This window comes from Artibeus jamaicensis, unplaced genomic scaffold (assembly GCF_021234435.1).
Source record: "Artibeus jamaicensis isolate MK-2021 breed Jamaican fruit bat unplaced genomic scaffold, CSHL_Jam_final contig_233, whole genome shotgun sequence".
In the NCBI taxonomy this organism is placed as follows: Eukaryota; Metazoa; Chordata; class Mammalia; order Chiroptera; family Phyllostomidae; genus Artibeus; species Artibeus jamaicensis.
Genome location: NW_026521486.1, coordinates 18,782,117 through 18,807,198, shown reverse-complemented (window position 1 = coordinate 18,807,198; position 25,082 = coordinate 18,782,117). Strand labels below are relative to the sequence as shown.

General features: G+C 37.3%; 1 protein-coding gene and 1 long non-coding RNA gene across 3 annotated transcripts in view; both read left to right on the top strand.

The window, feature by feature from the left end:
- The window catches only part of NEDD1 (NEDD1 gamma-tubulin ring complex targeting factor), a 35,290-nt gene extending 19,087 nt beyond the window's left edge, over nt 1-16,203 (top strand). For both annotated transcript variants that reach the window (XM_037160466.2, XM_037160467.2), the window contains exons 9-15: nt 2,592-2,699; nt 5,147-5,194; nt 6,254-6,456; nt 7,250-7,403; nt 8,427-8,583; nt 14,041-14,107; nt 14,537-16,203. In XM_037160466.2, coding sequence (XP_037016361.2) covers nt 2,592-2,699; nt 5,147-5,194; nt 6,254-6,456; nt 7,250-7,403; nt 8,427-8,583; nt 14,041-14,107; nt 14,537-14,641 — 842 coding nt within the window. In that variant the 3' untranslated portion in view covers nt 14,642-16,203. The remainder of the gene's footprint in view (nt 1-2,591; nt 2,700-5,146; nt 5,195-6,253; nt 6,457-7,249; nt 7,404-8,426; nt 8,584-14,040; nt 14,108-14,536) is intronic.
- Nucleotides 16,204-20,019: 3,816 nt separating this feature from the next.
- Nucleotides 20,020-24,220, top strand: LOC119060187 (uncharacterized). The gene is made up of 3 exons (XR_005084540.2): nt 20,020-20,080; nt 20,781-20,859; nt 23,282-24,220. It is a non-coding gene; the product is annotated as an uncharacterized LOC119060187 (long non-coding RNA).
- Nucleotides 24,221-25,082: the final 862 nt, after the last annotated feature.

Genomic DNA, 25,082 nt, shown 5'->3' with positions numbered 1-25,082 from the left:
TGGAATAGTGTCAACTCAGAAATTTTTCATTCTTAATACTCCCAGACTGGATGACTTTCCATTGTGTCTTCAGATTAACCAGTATGGAATGAAACTTGGATGACGTCATAATGTGATCTTTTTTTTAAAGCTATTAATGGCTCCTTTTATGTCACATTTCAGAATAAAAATAAGTCACGTGATGAAATGAATGTGTTTATTAAATAGTGCCTGGCACATACTAGGCAGCATACTAGTTTGTTAAATAAAAATAAAGGAAAATGGTGTGATTGTAAATTATTTTTTCTACCCTATAATCAGATTGATGAAACATTTCTTAAAGAAGAATTCATTTAGACATTGTGAAGGGATAATATAATGATGAGCTCCCCCATGCTCCCTGTGGAATATATTCTTTGCCCACAATAAAGATCGTATTTCCTGGGTTCCTGAAAACCTGTTTTTTATTTTAAGAAGTATGCTAAACTGCCCACCTGCAACAGATAATTTTAAAAGCCTATATGGCATATAGATTTTTCATTAGAAATGGATGTATGCGTCCATGTGTTTTAATTTTTAGGACAAGAACTTGACTTGGACAGATGTATTTGTTGGTGACTCTTCAGTCTGAGTTTACTATTTCCAAGTATTAGCAAAACTTTAATTTGTTAGTGTTTGTAGTATGGAATAGTTTTTTTTTTGAGGTAGTAAGTATAAATTTTCTGTGAATAGCTATATCATACTTTCATAAAAATTATTATATATCATGCAGAAAAATAATTAGGTCTTTATTTAAAAACTCCTAGAAATAAGTGCTATTGGTATCTGCTTAAGAGAAGAAATTCTTTTTGAAAATAACTTTGAGTGACGTTTGCCAAAACTATTGAATTAACTATATGAAAATTGCCATTATTTTCAAAATTTATTATTAATTTTATGCATAATTTTCAAAAATTAAACAAAATAAAGATTTTCTCATTTCCTGTAAATTTTCTGAAGCCTATTTATTCACTTAGTTTTTAATGAGGAGACTCATGGAACAACAACAGCATTAATTAGAAAATGAAAGACTAGGCCTGCAGGGTCGCTGGTTAACGAACGAAATTCGGCCGATTAGCAAAGTTTCTGGTAAAATGAAAGTTTGCTCTGTACCCATATTTAGAAATTGTGTTTATTTTGAAATAATTGCAAGATTACAGAAAAGTTTCAGTAATATTACAAAGAACCCCTGAGCCCCACAATCTAGAAGATGGACCATTTTCTAAATTTGCCACATTTGCTTCGAAATTTTCTCTCAGATGCACACGCATGTACAGTTTTCCCTCTGAAACACCGAGAGTGTATTAGGGTTAAGTCTCAGGTCTGTCACTTCTTACCCGATGACTTTGGGCCGTTTTCTTAACCATTCTCGAGTCTCTTTTTTCTCTTCCACAGGTAATATTTAACTTTTAGGGTTATTGTGAAATCAGAGAAAATGTACCAAGAGCACCTGGCGCATGGTGGGTGCTCAGTAATTATGGTGTGATAATAATATCGTCATCACGATCATCGTCATTACTGTTATTATTTTAAGCTACTTATAAGATAAAGCCAAAGTTTGGGGAAAGGGTTCATGCTGCTTCCACTGAAGGGGTCCGATTTAGTTATTGGAAACAGCCTCTGCAGGCTTGTTGCTCGTGTTTGTTTTCCGTTGGAAGCAGCCTGCCTCTTTATTGATGACTGCTGTACTAGTCTCTGAATTTGGCATTCTGGTTGCTTTCCTCTTAGTAAACTATTATGAGGTTAGTGAAGTCATTTGAGGCCGAAAATGCTGAGAACAGTGTTAGCAGCTCCCGCTGTTAGTGAAGAAAAGACAGAAGAGGCCAAAGTGCCTGCCCACCGCACGCTGGGGGAGGGACAACGTAACTGGAGCCCTGCAGTGCTGGGCACTGTGCTGCCTGTGCCTCACGGACTGCTTTTATGATTGCCTTTGTAGACGGCCTCACGACTGAGTCACTCAGGAACAAAACCATGTTCAGAATATTTTGTTTAAGACGAAAGCAAAGTCTTTACATTATTTCAGAAAAATTTCAAGCAAAATGGCTACAATAAGGTGGTTTTGTATCAGTAAGTAAGTTATTTGATTTTGGGGTAGCACTTTATCCCATGAAAATGATGGTTACCTGAGCTGTTATTAAATTCTGCTTTTTCTCCTGATACAGTCGTAATATTACCAGTAATATGGTGATACATTGTTATCTGTTTATTGACAAATATCATATATTTATTCTGTTTAAATTATTTTTTAAATCACAGTTACTGGGCTGACATTGCTTAGTAAAATTATACAAGTTTCAAGTGTACAGTATTGCGATGCGTCATGTGTATATTGCATCGTGTGTTTACCACACAAAGTCGTATCTCCTTTCGTCTCCGTGTATTTGAACGGCTTTACCCTTGACTGCTCTGCCCCCTCCTCCAGCCCCTTCCCTCTGGTAGCCGCTGTACTGTTGTCTGTGAGTTTTTATTTGTTTGTTCATTTGTTGCTTTCAGTTTGATATTTTTAAAACCTAGTTTCTGTTGATAAATTGATTTAGATTTAATAAGACATTTTTATTTCTAATTCCTATAAGGTTTGCCTCGAAGCATCAACACAGACAGTGGGAAAAGTCAAGATTTCTCCAGTTTTGACGATAGTAGAACAAGTAGTTTAGGCGACATGTTCTCACCTATCAGAGACGGTAAGGCTCTTTAGATCGGTGGATCACGGTCTCTTGCTGGTAGTCACTACATTTTTATTCCGGCTGGCAGCTGTGGGTGATAGCTAGAGTTTAAGTGTGGTCATGATAATTTTCTCAATCTCTGATATTTTAAATGTTATAATTCCAGAATATATGCTGGTAATTCTCACATGGGGAGTTTGCAAAAAGATTCCAAGTGAGCATTTTAATTTCCACAGAAATTTCTTAAAGGAAGTTTGGCCTCCATAAGCAATCGTGTATTTACTTCTAAGTAAATTTGTAAAATCTGGGATAGTGATAGATAAAAGATATCTTTCTAACTAAAAAATTGCTCCTGCGATTATTAGTACTTAATTGGTATTTATTAAATGTTTTCATGGAGAAATAGGGCTGGGTGATACTTTGTCTCATCTTTTTATACCAGGGCTGTCAAACTCATCTTCACTGGGGGCACATCAGCCTCGTGGTTGCCCTCAAGGGGCCAAAATAATTTTAGGAATGTATAAATGTTATTACTTTTTAACTGCTAAGGAGTTGAAATTAACTTGTCCCTTTGAAGGCAACCGTGAGGCTGATGTGGCCCCAGTGAAAATGAGTTTGACACCCGTTTTACACTATACGTGAAAGAAACTATCACACACACACACACACACACACACACACACACACACACACACACACACACCCCCCCCCATTGCTAGTAGGTATTGCCACTGAAAAGAAAAAAAAGCCAAAGAGCAAAAATCTTTGCCAGCTTGATGAATGGAAACATTATTTATCATTCTTTGGCTGTGTGTTTTTGGTACTGATGTTCGTCCTTAATGGGATACTTTCACTGCTAATAGTGTTGTCAACAATCTGGGCCAATTTCTAGAGGGTAATTTGGCTTAAATTTTGGCCTGTTAATTCCATTTCTATAAGTCAATCTAAGAAAATTTACCCACAAAGATTTGCATGTTTACTGTTTATATATAATAGTTAAAAACTGGAATGAACTTAATATCAATAGTAGCAGGATGTTTAAATTGTTACATGTGCTTGTGGTCTTACATAATTTTTTTATTTCAAAATTGTCTACTTTCCAAATTTTCTGCAATTAATATCATAATCAGAAAGAATCGATACAAATATGATTATATAGAATTACTGTCTTCTGCCTGCAAATACTTCAATTGCAGGTCAGATTCCTTTGTCTTCCTTCCACCTAATGAAAGAGGGGAGGATCCCTTTCTTCCCGGATGAAGAGAGGTCAGACTGTGTAAAGAGCAGAGAGGACGCAGATGAAGGAAGGGGAGGGGCTTGGGCTAGAGCGGGGGACAGGCGCTGAAGTTCATGAGAACCCCTGCCGGTTCACTCTGGAATTGAAGAATGTACGATGGGGCTTTCGGAGGGTTTTGAGTTATAAATGAAATCCTCTTTCATGGTTTTCAGAGAAATGAATAAAGGGTAGGAATTCCTCTTTAATTACTTAGCTATTTTAAAAAATATGATTAGACGAGGAGCCATACACCCTTCATTTCTTTGAGTTTTATGTTATTAATGAGAAGAAAACGTAGATACTAAATGTCGTACAGGTTTCATTGTCAGGAGATTTGTGTTTTAATCTCAAGGATGCAGCTCTACTAGTAAAAGGCTTAATCTGCTTTGCTTCAATTTCTTCATTTTTAAAATTATAGTACTTCTGCTTTTGTTAGGGGAGAACGGGAGAACTAATAACTTGTAAAAGTGTGTGTGTTTTGTGCAGTTACTAGGTCTGTATATGCACCTGCAGGTACATAGTTGGGTGGGTAGGACAGATGGCTGATAGTCCACTAATGTGATAATTATGTATGATAATCACTTTATTGGCCATTTAAATTTCTGGTGAATTTGTCCATTTTTCTATTCACTAAGCAATTTGAGGTTGTTAATTGGTTAGTTAGTAATATTATGGTATTGAAATTTCTACCATTGAATTTTTAATATTAATAAATTAAATATTAAGTAAAACCTGATGTTTTTTATAGCATCTTATTGCTTGCAAAATATTTTTACGTTATTTCAGTTGATTCTCTAAACAATCTCACGAGATGGTCAGGCACTGTCCCCCTTATGTAGATGCAGAAACTGAAGCTTAATGGTGGTAAAGGTTTGTCCAAGGCCACAAAGCTGTTAAGTGTTATAGGCAGAACTGAATGAAGATCTTTGGACCTAACTGTGGTGTTTTTCTAGTATATTTTGGTGTCTCATTACATGTTTATGGTATAGAATTATCTTTTCTTATTTACTGCTATGCAAGAAGCTAAAAGATGAAAAGGGAAGTTTGTGAGTGCTAGCTTTTAACTTTACTCAGATTTTTCTTCAGAAGATCATTAGTCTCTAAAGTCTTTCAGGAATGACTAGGAAGTCTAAATTGCTATGGTGTGTTTTTCACTCTCTTAAATTTGGTTTTCTAATTTTGTTTATAGATGCTGTGGTGAACAAGGAGGGTGATGAGTCTGTGGGTAAAGGAGATGGTAAGAACTGTTGGAAAGTCTTTTTATAAAAATTGTAAGTGAGTTGTGTTATCTGTGGCTATGTAACAAGTTACCCTGACATTTTGAATTTTAAAAGAGCATTTATCATAATTGTGGGTTAAGGATCGGAGCTTTGGCTTTTGGCCTCTCCTGGTGCTGTAACTGGGGTGTCCACAGGGCTGCAGTCCTCGGGGCTTAACTGGGCTGAGGTCTGCTCCCAGGCTCATTCCCGTGGCAGTAGGCACTCAGGGTGGAGGCCACAGTGTGTTTGTAACCTAACCTTTGAAGTGACATCCACTTTGCTAGAAGCAAGTTACCAGGTCCAACCCTCATTCAGTGGAGGAAGGGGGTGGTTATAGGAGGGCATGGATCCGTGCCAGATGTCAGGGGTCATTAGGAACCTTCTTAGAGGCTGCCTGCCAAGATATAAATATCTATGTAGATATCTACATAGATATGTATAAAATACTCATCTCACATGTTTATACGTATACTATATATTGCATGACTTTTATATAGATATGGAATATACATATCTTACGTGTGCTTTATGTATGTAACAAATATCGTGCTTTATATAGCTATGTAATACACATCCATGTATTATATATGTAAGATATTCAGTGTGTGTGTTACATATGTAAGATATACAGTACAAATGCATGTGTTGTATATGTAAGATATATGCAATACATATATATCTCTTACAGGTGTGAACCAAATAAACAATTTTCAGTTCTCAAACACTACTGCTAACTAAAACTTACGTAGTGCTTTGCAGTTTTCAAAGTAATTGTACATATATCATCTCTTTTAAGCCTTACCACTCAGGGAAGTGTGTATCATTATTCACATTTACAGTTCAGGAAGCAGAGAGTTTTACAATTTTTGCCCAAGAATACACTCAAATAAGGGCCAGAGCTGGCAAATGAACATGACTTCAGAATCTAAATCCCTTGTCTTTCTACCCTATCTGTCTGTCATGTTAACTGCTTTTATTAAACATCCAAAACTGGAGAACATCATTCGCAAATGCCATTTTTTCCTCTTCTTTTTCAGGCCTTGATTTTTTAACACAGTTGAACTCCATGTTTCCTCCAAGAAAAAATCCAGGAGCTTCAGGCACGTCAGTGTTGCATTCTAGTCCTCTTAATGTCTTCGTGGGGTCTCCAGGGAAAGAGGAAAATGAACATCATGATCCAACCGCTGAGTCTAAGAAAACGTATGTGGGAAAACAGGAACCCAAAGACCCCTTCAAACAGGTACCTCTCTGAGAAGGAGACTGACCTCACTCGAGTGTTGCCTGCTAGCGTGCCTGCTAGTGTGCGTGGGGTCCCTAGCAGGCATAACGGCGAAGTTCATCACTAGGAAGCAGACAGCTGCCACTGCCTGTGTCCTGTCTGTGGACAGTGCTGTGTGCTGACTAGCTAGGAAAATACCCTTCAAACTTGATGCCACAGGTTAGAAATTAAAGGGTACTTTTGAAATGTCATCAGATGTAAACTTGAACTTATACTATTGTTTTATAAGACAAAAATCTTGGTTTAGCTGTCTGTGTAAGAATATTTTTATACCTGAATTTTTTAGAAGTTATTTCCATTGCAGCAGAAAGCCCTGAATTGGTGGATAAGTCATTTACCCCAAGTCTTAGAGCAAATTGAATTTTTAGGATGATATTGAAAAGGTACCATAATTCAAGAAGTACAAAAATATCTTTTGACTTATTTTTCAAATATTTCTGACTAGTTATATCACATGAGAATTTGGGGATTTGTTTGCCTGTGATAATTATTTTAAATGATACTCAACAGCCAGATGTTTTCACAGAGCTCTTCTTTGTCATGTTATCATTGACATTGTTTTGGATTAGTAAACTTGACTTGTTTTGCCACTAGTTCTAGCCTTTTTTTTTTTTTTTCGCTTTCTCTATCCCTTTCTCTCTCTCCCTTTACCTGACCCTACCTGTTGGATAAAAAGAGAAAGTTGGTACAAATCATGTGGATTATATAGGTGAAACCAGAATGTATATATTAATTGTTTATTTTAAATGTGAAGTTTGCGAAGTTGATCCCTGGTGTTGAAACTGGAAATCTAAATACCTTTCCATCATCCAACCAAACAAAAAGTCCTGAGAAATTTGAAAAGCCAGAAAAAGAAAATGAAGCACAGTTACCATATGAACCCACAGTCAATGGATCTTCAACTTCAAGTAAGTACATAAAAATTCCTAATGTTTGAAAGTGTTAAGTTAAATACTCACACTATTTAACTTGAAAGGATAAATAAATGAATTGACCACAGACCAAAAATTTTAAATGTTTAAGGAGTTTAAAATTTATGACATCTTTCTAGTGTGCTTTTCATACTAGAAGATAATAAAATGTATATGAGTGGTTAAATATAACCACATTTACTTGACACTCTTGGTGTTAATTTCATTTTTAATCTACGCTGTAAGTGTCTTGATCTAGTATGATACGATAGGAATATAGTGTAGGAGCCTTGGAAAATGGATCATTAACTACCTAAAATTGTCTTTTTAAGTTAAACTGAAGATTTATTTACAAAGATATTATTCCCAACTGTATTTGGTTTTTTGTGTGTTATTTTTAATTTATCAATTACAGTTGACATTCACTATTATTTTATATTAGTGTACATTTCCCCATCTTAAAGTCCTGTTTGTAGTGTTCCTGAGCACATTTAAAGTGATATTAGGTTCATCTGTAAGAGTTGTCCATGCAAAACAACCCTTTGTATGGAAGTAACTCTTTTATACAGATATCTGTATTTTACCTGAAGGTTTCTATGGATGGATTGCATTAGCTTGAACTCTAGGGCTTTGCCTGTAGCCCTCCTTTTCTCCTGTATTCCTCCTGTTTGTTTTTAATAGTCTTGGTTTATCTAGTTTCTGCTGCAGCTTGTCACATTCATCTTTTATAAGAGGAAATGGCTCAGAGATTCTTCAAGATCAGTCCCTCTGTCATATGTTGTTACTACATTAGACAGTTGGCAGTTTATATAGAGAGATAAATGACTATTAGAAGTAATGTCATAGAAAGTTTGTAAGATTTGTATTCCAAACAGTGAATTTTTCTAAATGTCACAGGAACACTGTTCTTTACCAGTTTACCAGTTTTTCAAGTTTTCTCATGCTAGATCTTATTTAGAAATGTTTGATATCTTTTAGTCTAAATTGACCCTTAATATTTTCTTCCTTTTTTCATTTTAGATCCAAAGTTAGCATCCTCTGTCACTGCCGGAGTTGCCAGTTCACTGTCAGAAAAAATAGCTGATACTATTGGAAGTAATCGGCCAAATGCACCATTGACGTCCGTTCAAATCCATTTTATTCAGAACATGATACAGGAAACGCTGGATGACTTCAGGTAGTAATTGAGAGATTACTCTTTCTCTCCGGGCTGTAACTGGCTCGTTTCTTATTCGGATAAAACTGAAAGTAGAAGTAATGCTGGTGGTTTCTACTTGGATCCAGGCTCTGGTGTCCATAAAACCGTAAGAAACATGATGTGTTTTATTGATCTTGATGTACTGATAATGACTATCAGCCAGGGAAAGGCACATTTACCTGGGTAGTCATTAGATGATTTGGCAGGGTGGTCTAGCAGGCAGGCTGCCATGGGGGATGCTTTTATTTTTATCATCAGAATGTGGACAGATTCTGGTAAGCTCAAATAGGATTCTTATATACAGTGTTTATAGATCACCTGCCCAGGATGCTATATTGAGTAATATAGTAGAGAAGATATTTTCTGAGAGAATTCTGAATTTTTTTCAATAGAATGCATTAAAATGTAATACTTAAATTAAAATGTTTACATGGATTTATTCATGTCTTCTCGTCCTTTGAATTTTGAACGTTGTTAGAATGCATTCTAGAACCTGTCATCTCAATATATTTTGGGAGCTTTTTCAGTTATTAGAGTCTTCTATGTTTTTTTTTTTTTTTTTCTGACTTCCAGTTAGTATTCTAGCTCAGATTTGGGTTATCGTGAGCACAAATGTTGGAGAAGAGGTGCAGTTTTTGTTGGTGCATGTTTCTTTTTAATGTTAAAAAATACTTTGAAAAAATAATTTTAAATGTTAACCTATACATTTTTAAAGAACAATTGACGTTTACATTGTGTCTGGTGTATGTAACAGCTAACTAAGGATAAAAAAATGAATGGTCTGCCTGTGAAGTCTTTGTAGTTTAATTGGGGTCGCGACCGTGTGCCCTGCTGTGGAGTGTGTTTGTTCAGTGTGTGTTGATTCATTTGTGATTAGTAAATAAGGCAGTGATGACAATATGATGGGCAGTCTGTCGGTTCGTGTAACAGCAGCCAGAGCAAAGTGCGTGCACACTGCTGAAGACAGCACACCACCCGTCAGTGTTCATCCCTTTCCGTTCCCCACCCGTCAGTGTTCATCTCTTTCCGTTCCCCACCTGTCAGTGTTCATCTCTTTCCGTTCCCTTTCTCTTCACCTTGTTTGGCTCTGTGCTCTGTGTGAGGAAGGCCTTACGTCATTACTCCCCCATTCGGGGCGTTTTATTATTGCCTCCATGCTCGAGAGCTCAGTCCTTCTGTCTTTTTTCCCCTTTTATCAAGTGACAGTCACTTTTTTAAAGCGAAATCTTTATTGTTCATTTTTTAAACTATGCTAGTAATTTTATTAGGATTTAATTGTTTTTAATTGGTTATAAAGTTGCATATGTTTTGAGTGTCTGCTCCAATCCTCCTTCCCTTCCTCCCTATTGTGATGAGAACACTTAACATGAGATCTATCGTTTTAATAGAGTGTGAATATTGATAATTATAGGCACAATGTTAGCAGATCTCTTGAACTCACTGACTTTGCATAACTGAAATGTCATGGTTGTCAGATACCGGCTCTGTTTCTCCTTCTCAGCCCCTGACAACCACGGGTCTACTCTTCGTTTCCACGAGTTTGACTATTTTAGTTATCTCATATGGAATCATTGCCATATCTGTTCTTCTTTGACTGGCTTATTTCACTTAGCATTGTATCAATCAGATTTCTCATGTTGTCTAGTAATCCAAAATTTCCTCCTTTCTTAAGGCGGAATAATATTCTGTTGTAGTGTATCACATTTAAAAAATTGAGTCCTGTGTACCTAGTCGTAAAGAATGTGAGGTTTTTCAGGAATGCGTGTATATGTCCAAATCGTAGAATTGTCTGGATACAGCCGACTAGAACATGTGAACGCAGCAATGTTGGGAACACAGAAAGCGGGCAGTTCTGCTGGGCCACGTACAGAGAGGTAGCCCTGCCCTGCCTTCAGCTCTCAGCGTGCTTCCCTGTCTGTGCCTGGGGAGCAGGGGTGGGCAGGGGCCTCTGTCAGCTCTTCTGGCCCCCCATCAACCAGGCGCAGCCTCCTGGGACTCACTGTGGACCCAGGAGGGCTCAGAGGGCTTCTGAGAGTGCACCTGCCCTGCGCAGTGGCTGTCGCATCGCTTCCCCTCATGGTGGGGAATGCAGGAGGGAGGGGGTGAGGGGCTCTGGCTCGCAGCAGTGCTCCTGCAGCTCCAGTGTGGTGGCTGCCACGTCTTCACCAGCCTTTGTGTATCCGTTTCTTAGGAGGTCTCTCTCGGCCCTCCTGCTCTGCCACTGATTTTTCACATAAGCACTCAGCGAAGGCCCGGGGAGGGGAAAACTGGGTGAGTGAGTGCAGGCATCGTTTGTGGCTGGGACTCCAGGGCATTCTGTACTGTCTTTGTGCCAGTCTTCAGTTGCTTTCACAAGTTGCTCAAGAAATTCAGCCAGTTCTTACCCTGTCAGTGGTGGCTTTTGCCCCCCATAGCTCCATTGAGGGTGCAAATGACCACAGGTCTCCTCATGTAGAAGGGAATCCTCGTTTTCTGGGTTTGAGTTCACCTGGGTTTCTTTGCGCTCTTCAACGCTCTGGTTGAATCATACAGTCGAGACTTTTATGGATTATCTGGCTTGTTCTTATTTATTAGGGTGGAGGAGATAACATCCTAAGCGGAAGTCTATGGGTCTGTTTCTGTTGTTTTTCAAGATTTTAGTTTCTTCTGGCAGGCAGATCACTGATCCGCACCCGACGGCTTTCAGGGTTTCTTGGCGCTGGTTTAGCTCTGGTTTGCCTTTGTTTCTGATGCTTAGCCTCTTCCCTTTGAGGGTGTCAGCTGAATGTCTGCAGCATTCCCCAGGCCTTGTTATCTTAGTGGGTCCCGAAGTTTAACCTTCATTTCCCCAGCACCACAAGGCTGCCAAAATACTTCCTCTGCTGTTTGGATGGATCTGCCGTTTTCTGTTTGGTTTCCTGTCATCTGTCCTGGTATAGGCATTGCTTAAGAATCAGCAGATGTCTTCAGGGGAAATTGTGCCGTTTCGGGTGTACTTTTCCGCAGGCTCCTCCTTTCCGGGAGCTGGCAACCTTGGCTGCTCTAGCAGTCCCGAACTCGCATGCCCCTCACTGAGACCGTCTCAAGCTCCAAGCCACTGCTTCAGCCCAGCCTCTTTTCTCCACACTGTTGAGTCAGCACATTTCCCAGGGGGAAAAGCGGAGGGAACTGTGGGGCTTACCTGGCAGACTTCTCTGCTCTGCAAGAGAAGAAGCTCTTACTATCTTTGTGATTCTCTGATTCCTTTGATTTGTTTTTAATGTAGCTTTTGCCAAATCCGAATGTAGAAAATATTTTTCAGGCACTTATGGTTGGCAACAGAAAAAGTAAGGTAATTAGGAATAAATTTAACCAAGAATGGTAAATATCTTTATAGGAAAACATTTAAAAATATATTAGAAAGCATTAACAATGAACTAATTGGAAAGATATTATGAAAAGTCAGGTATCCTAAATTGGTCTATAGACTGAGTGTAATTCCAATCAAATCCCACCTGGGTTTTTTTTTGAAGAAGATGTTGGGATCGATCCAAAATATATATGAAAGAAGAAAAGATCTGGGAATGAGCAAGACACTCTAGAGGAGGTTGAAGGGAGCTTGATTATCAGATGAATAAGCTTAAATATTAAGCTATAATTAAAATAGTGTATCATTAGCACAGGGTGACAGATTGGCGAATGAATCAGATAGGGCAGAAAGAAACCTAAGCGTGTATGGACATGTGATCTGTGACAGAGGGCACATGGCAGGTATGTGTGCAGAACATGGAACAGTTAATGGGTTGTGTTGTGACCTGGTTATAAGTATGGATCCCTGTTTTGTGTTGTTAAAAATCAATTCCACATAGAATAAGAGTTTAAATGTTATGGGTAAAATTTTAGGTACTGTAAGAGAATTTATTTATGACTTCAGGATAGAAAAGTTATAGGAAGATATACTACCTATATAAATAGATTGGTAAACTTGACTGTAGTATTAGTTTAGTAAATTTGAACTGCTCATCCCAAGACCCCATTTCAGAGTGAAAGGGCAAAAAAATATCTGCAGTACTCCATATGCCCAACAAAGGATCAGATTATGAAGAGAACTCTTATTAGTAAGAAAAAAGACATTCAGTAGAGAAATCACTAAAAGACATGGATCACCATTTCACAGAAGAGAAATCATGTATGAACCTTGGAAAGATGCTCAGTCCTGTAATTAAACAGAGAACGAATAATGCATCGTGATACCATTTCACACTTGTTAGATGGGGAAATGTAAAGAAATGAGACACCACCAGTTGGTGAGAATGGAGAGCAAGAAGAACTCGGTTACACTGATGACCGTGTCCACTGATATGGCCACGTCAGAAAGTCAGTTTGCTTTGTTTGTGAGACTGAGCAAGTGTACATCTGGATCATGCCTACCGTCTATCTGTCAGTCAGTCTGTCTACCTATCAATCATCTATATCATGTACAGAAATTGGTACCTGTGCGTTGGGAGATGTGTACATGATCATTTGTAACACCATTGTAATAATAAAGACTTGAAAACAATCCGAGTATCAACTGACAGGAAAATGAAGCATGAATTTTGAAAGTGTGGTATTGGATTATTTTCTAAAGGTATACCACTCAAAGACTACATAGAATATAGTACCATTTTTGTAATGCTCAAAAGCAAGCAAATTAAAAATGGATTGAGAAAGGTTCTGTGCTACGCAATTTTTGTTTTAAAGCATTTCTTTGCTTAAGCAGAATTCATCCGAGTGGTAGTGTCGTCATTCTCAGGCTTCTCCCAAAAGCTAAGTGAGGGAATCAGAAAGGAGCGCACAGGAAGCTTCTGTGGTTTTGGTAATGTTCTAACTTACAATGTGTGTGGTGGGCGACTGTTTCTTTTATTATTTACTTCATAATTTTTGCATGAATTAATTGCATTTTATTGAGTATGCTTATGTTATAACCACCCAAATAATCCCTTTCCATTTGACTGAAAGTACTTTTCTTAATAGCTCAAACATCAGTAATGGTTAAAACGTTATAACCTAGTAAATTATCTGTATTTTATTGCAGTATAAACCTGTGTCTCTCCGTAATGAAAATTTCTATATTAAGGAATGTAGTGGAGTGTGGTGGAGGTTGAGAGCCCGGGTGCATGGCCTGGCTCTGCTATTTACAGGTTTTGTGACACTGGGTACATTCTAACTGCTCTGTGGCTCAGTTACTTTATTAGCAAAATGGAGGTAGTAATTGTACCTATTATAAAGATTAAATAAGTTCTTACATTTAAAGTATGAGAAACAATGCCTAGCACTCAGTAAATAAATGCTACATACATTGGTATTTTTATTATTGTAATGATAATTGTTAGCATCTAATAATTTAAAAAATGAGAATGCTTAACCAGTTTCTTGAATGTTGTAGAACTGGTCAAACTGTTACAATTCTAACGAGTATTTTGTATTCTTCCCCAGAGAAGCCTGTCATAGGGATATTGTGAACTTGCAGGTGGAGATGATTAAACAGTTTCACATGCAGTTGGTACGTATGACAAACTTTATTTTAAATGAGTGTAGAGTTGTGGATCTCCAAAACCATTAAAGGTGGTATATTTTTTACTTAGTTATATCTAGTTGCTACAATAAAGAAAAAGGGATCTTTAGAAATTTAGTAAGTAAAATAATTTTTAACTAGTCACATTTCTCTTAACTTTTGATAGTTGAGGCAACTTTTTTCTTTTCAATAAGTAAGCAGAAACTTCCCAAATGTGCAAATAAAAGCCTTCAAAAAATGTAAGTTTTATTAGTGGTCTTGCATTTATATTAACAAAGTAGTAAGAGCGGTTTAGTCTGAAGAATATCCTGTAGCTAGTTAATTGAACGTGAGACAAATGATAGCTGACGGTGTGTAAAACTTGCTGCATAAATTTGAAATGTCAGTAATTTAAAAAGCACTTTTGTCCTTTTCTAGAATGAAATGCACTCTTTATTGGAAAGATACTCAGTGAATGAAGGTTTAGTGGCTGAAATTGAAAGACTGCGAGAAGAAAACAAAAGACTACGGGCCCACTTTTGAAATTTCAGTGACTACCTTAGTGTTTTGAAATTTGGGGAGTTTCTGGCAACACAGAACGACATGGAATCAGCATTGTTTTCATGGCCTCTGGGAAAGTTTATTTCAAGTTAAAGGGTGATGGGATTTTACACTGACCGCTATTTCATTTTCTCTGGCTGTCAAAAATATTTATATTTTTTATATTAAAAGCTGTACAATGTATCATCTGCCTAATAGGAATGTCAGTAGGATCTTTATTTTCTGAAAGCTTTAGGTAGACACTAAGTGCCCTTTTGCATAAGAAAGTTTTGCAAATAAAAAATAGGTTATGGATGTTTTAAAGTCACCTTTTTTAAACAGATATATTTTTGATTGACAATTGCCTTCCAAATTTTTTTGGATGTTTGAAGATTAAAGAGTTTGATATACACTCTATTTTTTAAGGGAAAAATAATTTTAAAATAGCATTTGGTTTTTCTAAGTAATTGACTAATAAAACACAAGGTTGGTTAGTAATTATTTTGTTAACTCGATGAAGAATGACTATTTATTACTTGTACATTTGATAAGACAATTTTTGGAATTTCGAATTGCACAGATTACTTTATATCCATTGCATTTATGTTATTGTATTGTTCTTCAGACAGATTTGTATTCTTGGCTGGTATTTTTCTTAAGGTAACTTCACTTTTACCTATGAAAACTTTTAAGGGTTTGAAAGATTTGACCAGAACTGCACACCTACTACTATTCTCATGAATTCATTGCAAGCAAAAATTAAACTTTAAAATTTCAAACAACATGATTTACTTTATAATCAGTGAAAATTTCATATTAGATATTAAATATTAGTGTATTATTGACATTTTTTCTTCCAAATGAGAAGTGTAGTTTTTTTTGTGTGGTTTATATCATTAACTTTTTCTAATTCTTTGTGTGCTGTATTTAATATTTTTATTATATTATTAACCTTACCATAAAATTTAGAAAGGATCATTGTCAGAAGAATTCATAACTCTCTGACAGTAGGTAGATGTGTGCATCTGCCTTACGTGATCTGGAGTTTAGTCTTATAATATTAGGTTGTTGGCTTGTTCACCTTCTTGTAGTCTCTTGTCCCAAAGACTGAAACAGTGTCTCTTATATATAGTACTCCTGTCTAATTTTGACTTCTGAAATAAAAAAAAAACTACAATAAAAAAGAAATGGAGCTAGCTTAATAACCTCATAGTTTTCCAAAGCAATGGAAAATTTTAAGGGTATTTGTAGTAAGTGTAAACATACTTGTAACTATGTCAAGGAATAAAAACAGAAATACTACCTTGTCCCAGTGTGGCTCAGAGCGTAAGCCCTGTATTGAAGCGTAAGGGGTGCTACTGTGGTCTTTTTCCTGGCAGATTATGAAAGCATTATGACTTGTAACAAGTTTTCTTATATATCATTATCAAGCAGCTTTAGGAAACGTGTGTTTTGCCTACATGCTTTATTTAAATTCATTAATATTTCCCTGTTGCCTTTTTTCTGTATATGCACTCAATGTATTTTAAAGGGGAGGGATAAATAAAACAGTTCTAGTAACTTCACTTATATGGATGAAACATTTTTGTCAATTTAAAAGCTACATAAGTACAGACAAAAAAATTACATATGGTAAAAATGGGAAACCTGGAATTAAACTTTCGCCTCTGGCCTAGATGGAATAATAGGGATTGGGTTTATCCATATGAAATCTTTAAAAGAGACAAATATGGTGAAACGGTTTTCAAATAGTGGACATCACAAGGCATAGAACCGTGATCCCTGCAAGAGGAAAACAAGTGAGATCCAAGAGACTCATTGAACCCCAAGCACAAGAAATAAGAAAATTACACCAAAGCACATCATCAAAGTTTTAAGTACCAGAGACAAAGAAAAATTCTTAGGCAGCCCAAGTCAAAAGACACAGAGAAGCAAAGATAATGTCAGTGACAGTGAGTGACCTCTTCCAGGTACCAAAGGAAAATACACAACTTCAAATTCTATACCCAGCAAAAATATCTTTCAAAAATTCAAATGAAATCAAACCTTTTTCAGACTTACCTATAAAGACTGAAAGAATTCATCACAAGCAGGCTGGGCTGTAGGAAATGTTAAAAGAATGCCTTTATTCAGAAGGAAAATGATGCCAGATAGAAACCTGCTTTTATTCAAATGAATGAAGGGCACCAAAAATGAATGGTACATATGTGAACCAATGTAAGCCTCTTTTCTTATTTTAAATGATCTCTAAAGGGTAATTGACTATGTAAAGCAAAAATGATAAGGTGTTGTGTGGCTGCCATATGTAAAGTGAAATGTCTGATGACTATCAAGGATGGGAGGAGGAAAATACACATATTACTTTAAGGAGCCTAGAACGTGAGGCAGTATGTTACCTGTAAGTTGTCTGTGGTAAGAATGTACCATGTAAACCCTAAAGCAACCACAAAAAGAAAAACAATTAAAACTAATAACCCAAAGAAGATAGTGAAATGTAGCCATAAATAATCCAAAAGAAAGAAGGAAAAGAAGAAAGGGGAACAAAAAGTCGGACAAATAGAGAATAAGATGGTGGATTTAAACAGCAATATCAATAATTAAGTATAAATTGTCAGTTGCCCTTATTAGATTCCTTTTTATCCAAATATATACTGAATCTGAGAAATCCACTTTAAATATGAAGACAAATAGTTTTAATTTGAAAATATATTGAACTAAATGCAGATGATCAGAATTTGTGGAAATCAGGTAAAGCAAGTACTTAGAGGGGAATGTCATTAAATGTCTGTATTGAAAAAGGAAAGGACTCAATTCAGTTTCCATCATAGCAAGTGAAACAAGCAAATGAAAGAAGAAAGATCACAGAAGAAATAAATGCAGTAGAAAACAGGTCAAAGAATAAGTGAAATTAGGAGCTAATTCTTTAGCTCAATGAAATTGATAAACCTTTAGCCAGAATGATGAGGAAAAAGACATAAACTACCAATATTCGGGTAGAGTGAGAGAAGTAACTACTACAGATAGAATTTGATAGTGGGAGACAGTTTGGACAAACAAAATGCCAAACCCAAATGATGACACTGGTGAGTTCTTTCATGTTTAAAGGACAAAATATTTTAATTCTCAACAAATGCTTCCAGAAAATAGGAAAATTCCCAACTCATTCTTTGAGGCCAGCACTACGCTGATACCAAAATGAAAATGATATGCCGATATTCATCATAAACACATGCAAAAGTTCTACACAAAATTTCAGCAATTTAAATCCAAATATATGTAAAAAGGATAATACTGGGTTGGCCAAAAAGTCTGTATGGTTTCCTCTGTAAAAAAAAAAAAAAAAAAAAGGCTTTTTTTTTTTATTTTTTATTTTTGCCAATTACTGATCTGGGTATTTTGAGTATGCTGGCTATATTTCATGTGGTATAAAGTTGATCTCAGTGTCTCGATTTGATCACTATCAACTTCAAGTGGTCTCCCTGACTGTGGAGTATCATCCAGTAAGAAATCTCCAGCATGAAACTTTGCAAACCACTTTTGACATGTTCCATTACTCGGAGCAGCACCTTCCCCATACATGGCAAAAACCTTTTTTGCATTTCAGTTGCATTTTTACCTTTCTTGAAATAAAGCATAGTATGCCAAAAATGTTTCATATTTCCCTTCCATCTTCAATATTAAAATGGCTACACAAAAATTTACCAATTTTGATAAGTTTTTTTAAAAATGCACACTGTTACGACAGCTGTCACACTACAATCTAACAGAATTGTTTCAAATGAGGTTAAAGACAAGTAAATTCTACTAGAGCCATGGTGCAGAAAAAAACAAACTTTTTGGCCAACCCAAAACATTTGACTAGTGAGGTTTATCTGAAAAATGCAAACTTGGGCTAACTTTAGAAAGTTAATGTAACACCATATCAACAGAGTAACATGAAAACTATGATCATCTCAATCATAGTACAAAAAGAGCATTTGACGAAATCTAGCAATGATTTCTGATAAAAACTCTCAGCAAAGTAAGAAAAAAACCCTCAATTTCCTCTAACTGATAAAGGGCGTCTTAAGAAAAACCTGCAGTTAACTTCATACTTTATGGCGAAAGATTTCATCCTTTCCCCCTTAGATCAAACTAAGGATGTCCACTAACTTACATTAAAGGCACTAAAGTTTCTAGCCAAGACAATCAGGCAAGAAAAAGAAAGAAAAGACTTCCCAGATTAGAAATGAGGGAGTAAAAATGTCTTCACATATGACACATTCTATTACAGAAAACCCCTATGGGACGTATAAAACATCTGAAACCAATAAGTGAGTTTAACAAAGTTACAGTATACAAGGTTAACATACAAACATCAATTGTATTTTTATATACTAGCAAAAAATTGAAATAAAAAACCAATACTATTTATAGTTGCATCAAAAGTATGAGATTTTTTTTGGTGTAAATTTGATAGAAGTTATGTGAGACTTGTACACTGAATCCTACAAAATATTACTAAGAGAAAGGAAACTTGGAGAAATGGAGGGATATGTCAGGTCCTCAGACTGGAAAGCTCAATATTGTCAATTCTTCACATTTTAGCTGTATCTATTTTTACAGTAAATACTTAATCTGGTAAGTATTTAATAGCATTTATTTCATTTTTCAGCTTAGAATCTCCATTTGGTTCTTTTTTCATAGTTTCTAATTCTCAAGTTGAAATCCTAATTTTCAAGTTTCTAATTACAAGTTGAAATCTTGTAATTTAATTCTTTGAACACATTCACTTTAGTTACTTTAAAGTCTGTCTGATAAGCACTTCTGGATAGCCTATGCATTTCTCATTATTTCACATTCTTTCTCTTAGTTTTTGGTCACATTGTGCCTTCTGATCATGAATATTTGAGTGATTGACATCATTTCACAAAACTGTAGAAATACTTTGAGTCTCTGAATATGATTAGTTTCTCCTGGAGAAGAAGATTTGCTTCACTATAGCAGGCAGCTGGGCTGTAGGAACGAGCACTCCTGTGTCATTTTTTTTTTTTAATTGTTACCTGGTAATATTTTTGCTTTTCATTTGTTTTAGAGAGAGAGGAAGGGAGAGAGAAACATCGATGCCGTAGAGAGACATCAATTGGTTGCCTCCGGTACATGCTTGGACTGGGGATCAGTGCCCTGATGTGGGGGTCACATGTGCCTGTGCCCTGAGTGCGGATAAAACCTACAACTTAGGTATATGACCTGATTGACAGTTAACCTTGTAACGTTTTGGTTATGGGATGACACTCCAACCAACTGAGCGCCACTAATTAGGGCTCTCATGTCATCTCAATTCAATTAAGAGTGAGGTGATTCCAAGTTGAGTTTAAGTCCCTGGTCTATTCTTATTTTCAAGGTGTAACACTTCAGAGTTCCAACCAAACCCTTGGAGTTCTCCTACAGCCATCTTGCCTGGTGAGTCATGAACTCATTTTTGTCTCCATCTCTGTAGGGTTTTGCAAAGTTCTGCTTCTTACCTTGTTGATGTTTAAAAGTGCTGTTTTACATTTGAAGCTAACAATGCCAGACAAGTTAGTACTATAGATAATCACTGTATCTTATCTAAAATATTTCTAGTTAAGTATTATGTATTAAATTATAAAGTTGTACATACTTAGACAGATGGAGCCCTTAAAGACTACAAAGTTACAAAGATAAGGAGATAGTATGTTTAAATTATGTTATTTGGCCCTGGCTGGTGTAGCTCAGTGGATTGAGCATGGGCCTGTGAAGCAAAGGGTCACCTGTTTGATTCCCAATAAGGGCACATGCCTGGGTTGCAGGCCAGGTGCCCAGTAGGGGACACATGAGAGGCAACCACACATTAATGTTTCTCTCCCACTCTTTCTCCTTCCCTTCCCCTCTCTCTAAAAATAAGTAAATAAAATATTTAAAGAAATAAATTGTTATCTGTTGGAAAATCAAGGGTGTGGCTATGGAAAAACTATAGTTAGAACCTCTGAAAGGAAAAAGATATCTTATAGTAAGCCAGTGGTTCTCAGAATGTGGTTTGGTGAGCCCTGGGAATTCCCAAAAATGCTCTGGGAGGCTTATGTGCTCAAAATTATTTTCATAATAATATTGAGACATTGTCTTTCTCACTCTTGTTTTTCAGTGGTGTAGAGTGGAGGTTCCCAAAGGTTCCATAACCTGTGACTACATCATTGCCTGATATCCAATGGAGTTGGGTGCTTGTAAGTTCTTGTACTTTCTAGAGTTTTCTAAAGGAAACTCTAGACTCTTCAGTAATTTTTAATAGTATGAAAAAGACCTGAGACTAAGAAAATTGAAAGCCTGCAGTATGCCTTTTGCAGCTGGTAAAAAGGACATGAAGCCTAAGGGCATGGTCCCACAGTCTGGTGTGTGTGAGAGAGGAACATGTCTGGGAAAGAACTGTGGGCACAACTTGACTTTTCACCCACAGAGTAGACTGGAATCAAATATGTAGGAGTTCACAAATGTTCTGGGCAAACTAGCAAAAACACTGCCGTCTAGGAGTAAAAGAGATGGAAGCTTTTAAAAAATACAACAAAAAATTCTTAGGGCACTCAACTTTCTAATGCAGGAGACAGGCTGAGAAAATTGCTCAGTTGTCAAAATGGCATATTTCCCAAAGCCCCTTTCAGAAATGGCTGAGGAGGAGAAGGAAGATAAAAAGGGGAGGATATCTCAAAGAGCAGAGTCAAAAACCTTGGGGACCAAAGGACTGGGGAGGCACTACCAGGGAGCAGAGCCCCAGTCCCAGTCAAGGACATTCCCCATCCACAGAGCAGCACTGGCCCAGCGGGATTCCATTGCTGTTGGCCAGGTCTGCTATGAATCTCCCATTCTCTTTAAATTGGAGTGATTATGTAGTTATCCTGTGCCAGTTTTACCATTGTTGGTAGGCTGTGCGTGAGTGAGTGACAGAAAGAGGAGAGAGGGAGAGATATGGGATGGGGTAGATGGCTTATTTTTTAATCCATTTTCTATAAATAAAGACCAATCAGCGTTCTTTTCAAAATGAGACACACAAATCTAGTCTAGATTACAGGATCATGAACCTTGAGCCAGAGGCTGTGTGTGATTGGACGCAACTTTGAGAGTCCTTGGTTGGGGGCGTGCATACACTGCACTGGGAGGGACGTGAATTATTGTGAGCCAGGGAGCAGAGTGTGGCATTGCATTATTGTTGCCAATCCTTCACCCCTGCTTGTATTCCTGCCCTTAGCTATTTAACTTTGCCATTTTTACTAAAAGAGGAGGAGTATATTCCCCACCTTGTGGCTTTAGGTTTGGCCATGTGGCTTTGTTTGGACAATAAAGCTGAAATGATTGTGTACCAACTCGAAGCCTAGGCTTTTAGAGGTCCTACATGTTTCCACACGCTCCCTTGTACTTCCAACGTGGACATTAAAAAACAACAAAACATGAAATGCTACCCAGGCTAGCCGCTGGTCTCAAGAGGAGCATGAAACAAATAAAGCAGAGTTGTCTCAGCCAATCCATTCAGCCCAACTGACCCTCAGATCTCTGAGAGTAAATGCCTTCCATTGTACGCCAGTGAGAGTTTTTTGGCTGTTCATTAAGCAGCAGTGGGAAACTGATAAACATCTCCACTCACCTCTATTCCAGCCACAATGACTTAGAGCTTTAGCATGCCTTGCTGAGGTGTTTGCAAGAGCCTCCTAACTAGGCTTCTGTTTTCCTCTGTTCCTTCTTGTCTGTTGTGCACACCTCTACCAGAGTTGTCTTCACCCAAAAGGCAAATCTAATTGCCTATAGGAGGAAGCCACGGTCTTCGGTGCGGCATCCTCGTCCTTCCTTGAATATTTGTCTGCTGCTGCTCCACATCCCGCTCTCAGGGTTCGGAGAGCGAGCACTGTGCCATTTCATTCTTCTCCGTGCCTGGCGAACTCCTGCAAATGCTTCAGGACATTTCTCATGTGTCACATCTTTTGTGACACTTTTCCATGATGAAAAGGCAATCACGCTCTCTTCTATGCATCCACATATTCATTTTCTACCACTTACAATTTTTATAGAGTTGGGATGATTTGTCTCCTGGTCCTTCTCCCGAGTGGACAGAGGCCCTTTCTGAATGCTTCCTGCGGCTGCAATGTCTAGTGGGACGCTTTGAGCTCTATAGACATTCACTGCCATCTCATATCTAATTGTATTGGTTGTTGGAAAAGGTGGAAAAGGTGGAATACATGTAGGAATTGTTACAAATTGTTCATTCCTCTAATTCCCGGATGGTGTTTATGATATATACAGTAAGCCAGAAATTTGATTAATCATAATCCTCCTCCTTTCACACGTCAAATAATAGCATGCATTTTAGTAGATTAAATTCATGAACATAGAAAAATGACAATAATGGTTGAAGATGGTTGACATGCCCTTGATGTAGATATTGTGAGTCCTTTTCAAGTGAAATTTATTAGCTCACTTAAAATTAAAATGTCAAAATTCAATTGTGCTTCATTTTGTATTCAGACAAGTTGAACTTTTCAAAATATCTTTGAAGCACATCTTATGTTAAAAGACACCTATTATTTGAATACTAGTGAAATAAGAAAACATTTGTTTCCTCATTTTTAAAATCACACACACCAGATATTTATCTGCCAACAGGAGACTGAAGAATATCTGGATGCCTAAAGACTGCTACCATTACTGCACTATTTTTATCACATCACAGTCAATGACTTTGGTGAAGAACGAAGTTGTCCAAACTTAATAGGAGGCAACTACTGGCACGTGAGTCACACGAAGGAGCCTGTGCAACACTGAAGAGGAAGGGGGACAGATCAATAAGGGCCTTGTAAGACAAGACACCCTCTTTCATGACCTCACAGTGTATCGATATAAATGCTTATCCCTGAAATCCTCTCATTTCCCACTCTTACTCATCTTTAAAGATATACCTAAAGTCACCCAACTATGTTGGGGCTTTGGTCACTTTACTCAGGAAGAGCTGGCTATTACTGTCCCTGTTCTCACCGTAATTTTTGGAAATCTTTTTCATATCGCCTTTTTTCTGCAGGGGTAGCTATGTGTTTACTGTTCCCTTGTGCTCTTCATGTCAGGAATCATGAGTTACTCTGCGCTGAATCTCTAGTCCTGGACCCACAGTACAGGGCTTGACACATGGTGGGTACTCTATAAACTGTAACGAATGAGTGAAGAATGAAAATGGGCTAGGGTAGTAATAAAATGATTGTGGAAAACTAAAGTAAGAGAAAACAGGAAAACAGCTGAGTGCACAGAAGACAGCGGAATTTTTCCAGAGTTTTATCCGAATGTAAGGATGGGAATATAAAGCACGGTTGTGAATTTCAACAAAGGGCACATGACAGAGCATCTTGAGATTTCCGGGCTAGAAAACGTGGGCTTCCTGTAACTTAACATCCAATGGGGAATATGTATACACCAAATAGTCTCACAGATACATAATTTCTAATTTCATAAAGCTCTCTAAAGGAAATATACAGTGTGCTAGAATAATAATCAGCAAGGAAGCCTGATCTGGCAGGGGTCACTTGAATAAGTGACATTTGAGATGAGACCTGAAGGTTGAGCAGGGGTCACCTATTTGGTAAAAGTCGAAAGAGTTGTGCATTCTGAAGAGAAACCAGAGTATTGTTTTGGGGATGAAGAGTGTCAATGATCAGGTTGGAGAGGAAGCTCAGAATCAAGTTGCAGACCACATGATCATTTGTGTCCTTATCCTGTGAAAAAAATGGGTTGAAATTTTTTAAGCAAGGTGGGCTTGGAGTTGGGAGAAAGAGAGAGATCTGATTTGACTTGCCTCTATGGAGGGTTATCATGGGGAGGTGGAGGAAGGACAATGGGGGAAAAGGTATGGGGAATAAGAAGCATAAATGGTAGGTACAAAATAGACAGGGGAGCTTAAGAACAGTATAGGAAATGTAGAAGCTAAAGAACTTCTATGTATGATCAATAGGCATGAACCAAGGAGGGGGGAACCTGGTAGGGGAGGTGCAAGGTGGAGGGGAATAAAGAGGGGAAATGGGACAACCGTAATAGCATAATCAATAAAATATGTTTAAAGAAATAAAAATAAAATTAAAAGGTCCCTGAATAACAGACTAAGAGTATAAGACAAATACCACATGATCTCACCTTTAACAGGAACCTAAACAACAACACAAACAAGCAAGCAAAACATAACCAAAGACACTGAAACAGAGAACAGGCTGACTAGTGACCAGAGGGGAGAGGGAATGCAATTTCAGGAGAAAAGGGGAAGAATTTACAGGAACAAGTATAAAGGACACATGGACAAAAACTAGGGGGGGGGGCGGAAATGGGAGGGAGGTGGGGAGCAGGGGACGGGGTGGGCTGTGATGGGAGTAAAGGACAGGAAACTGTACTTGAACAACAATTAAAATAAATTAATTAAAAAAAGACA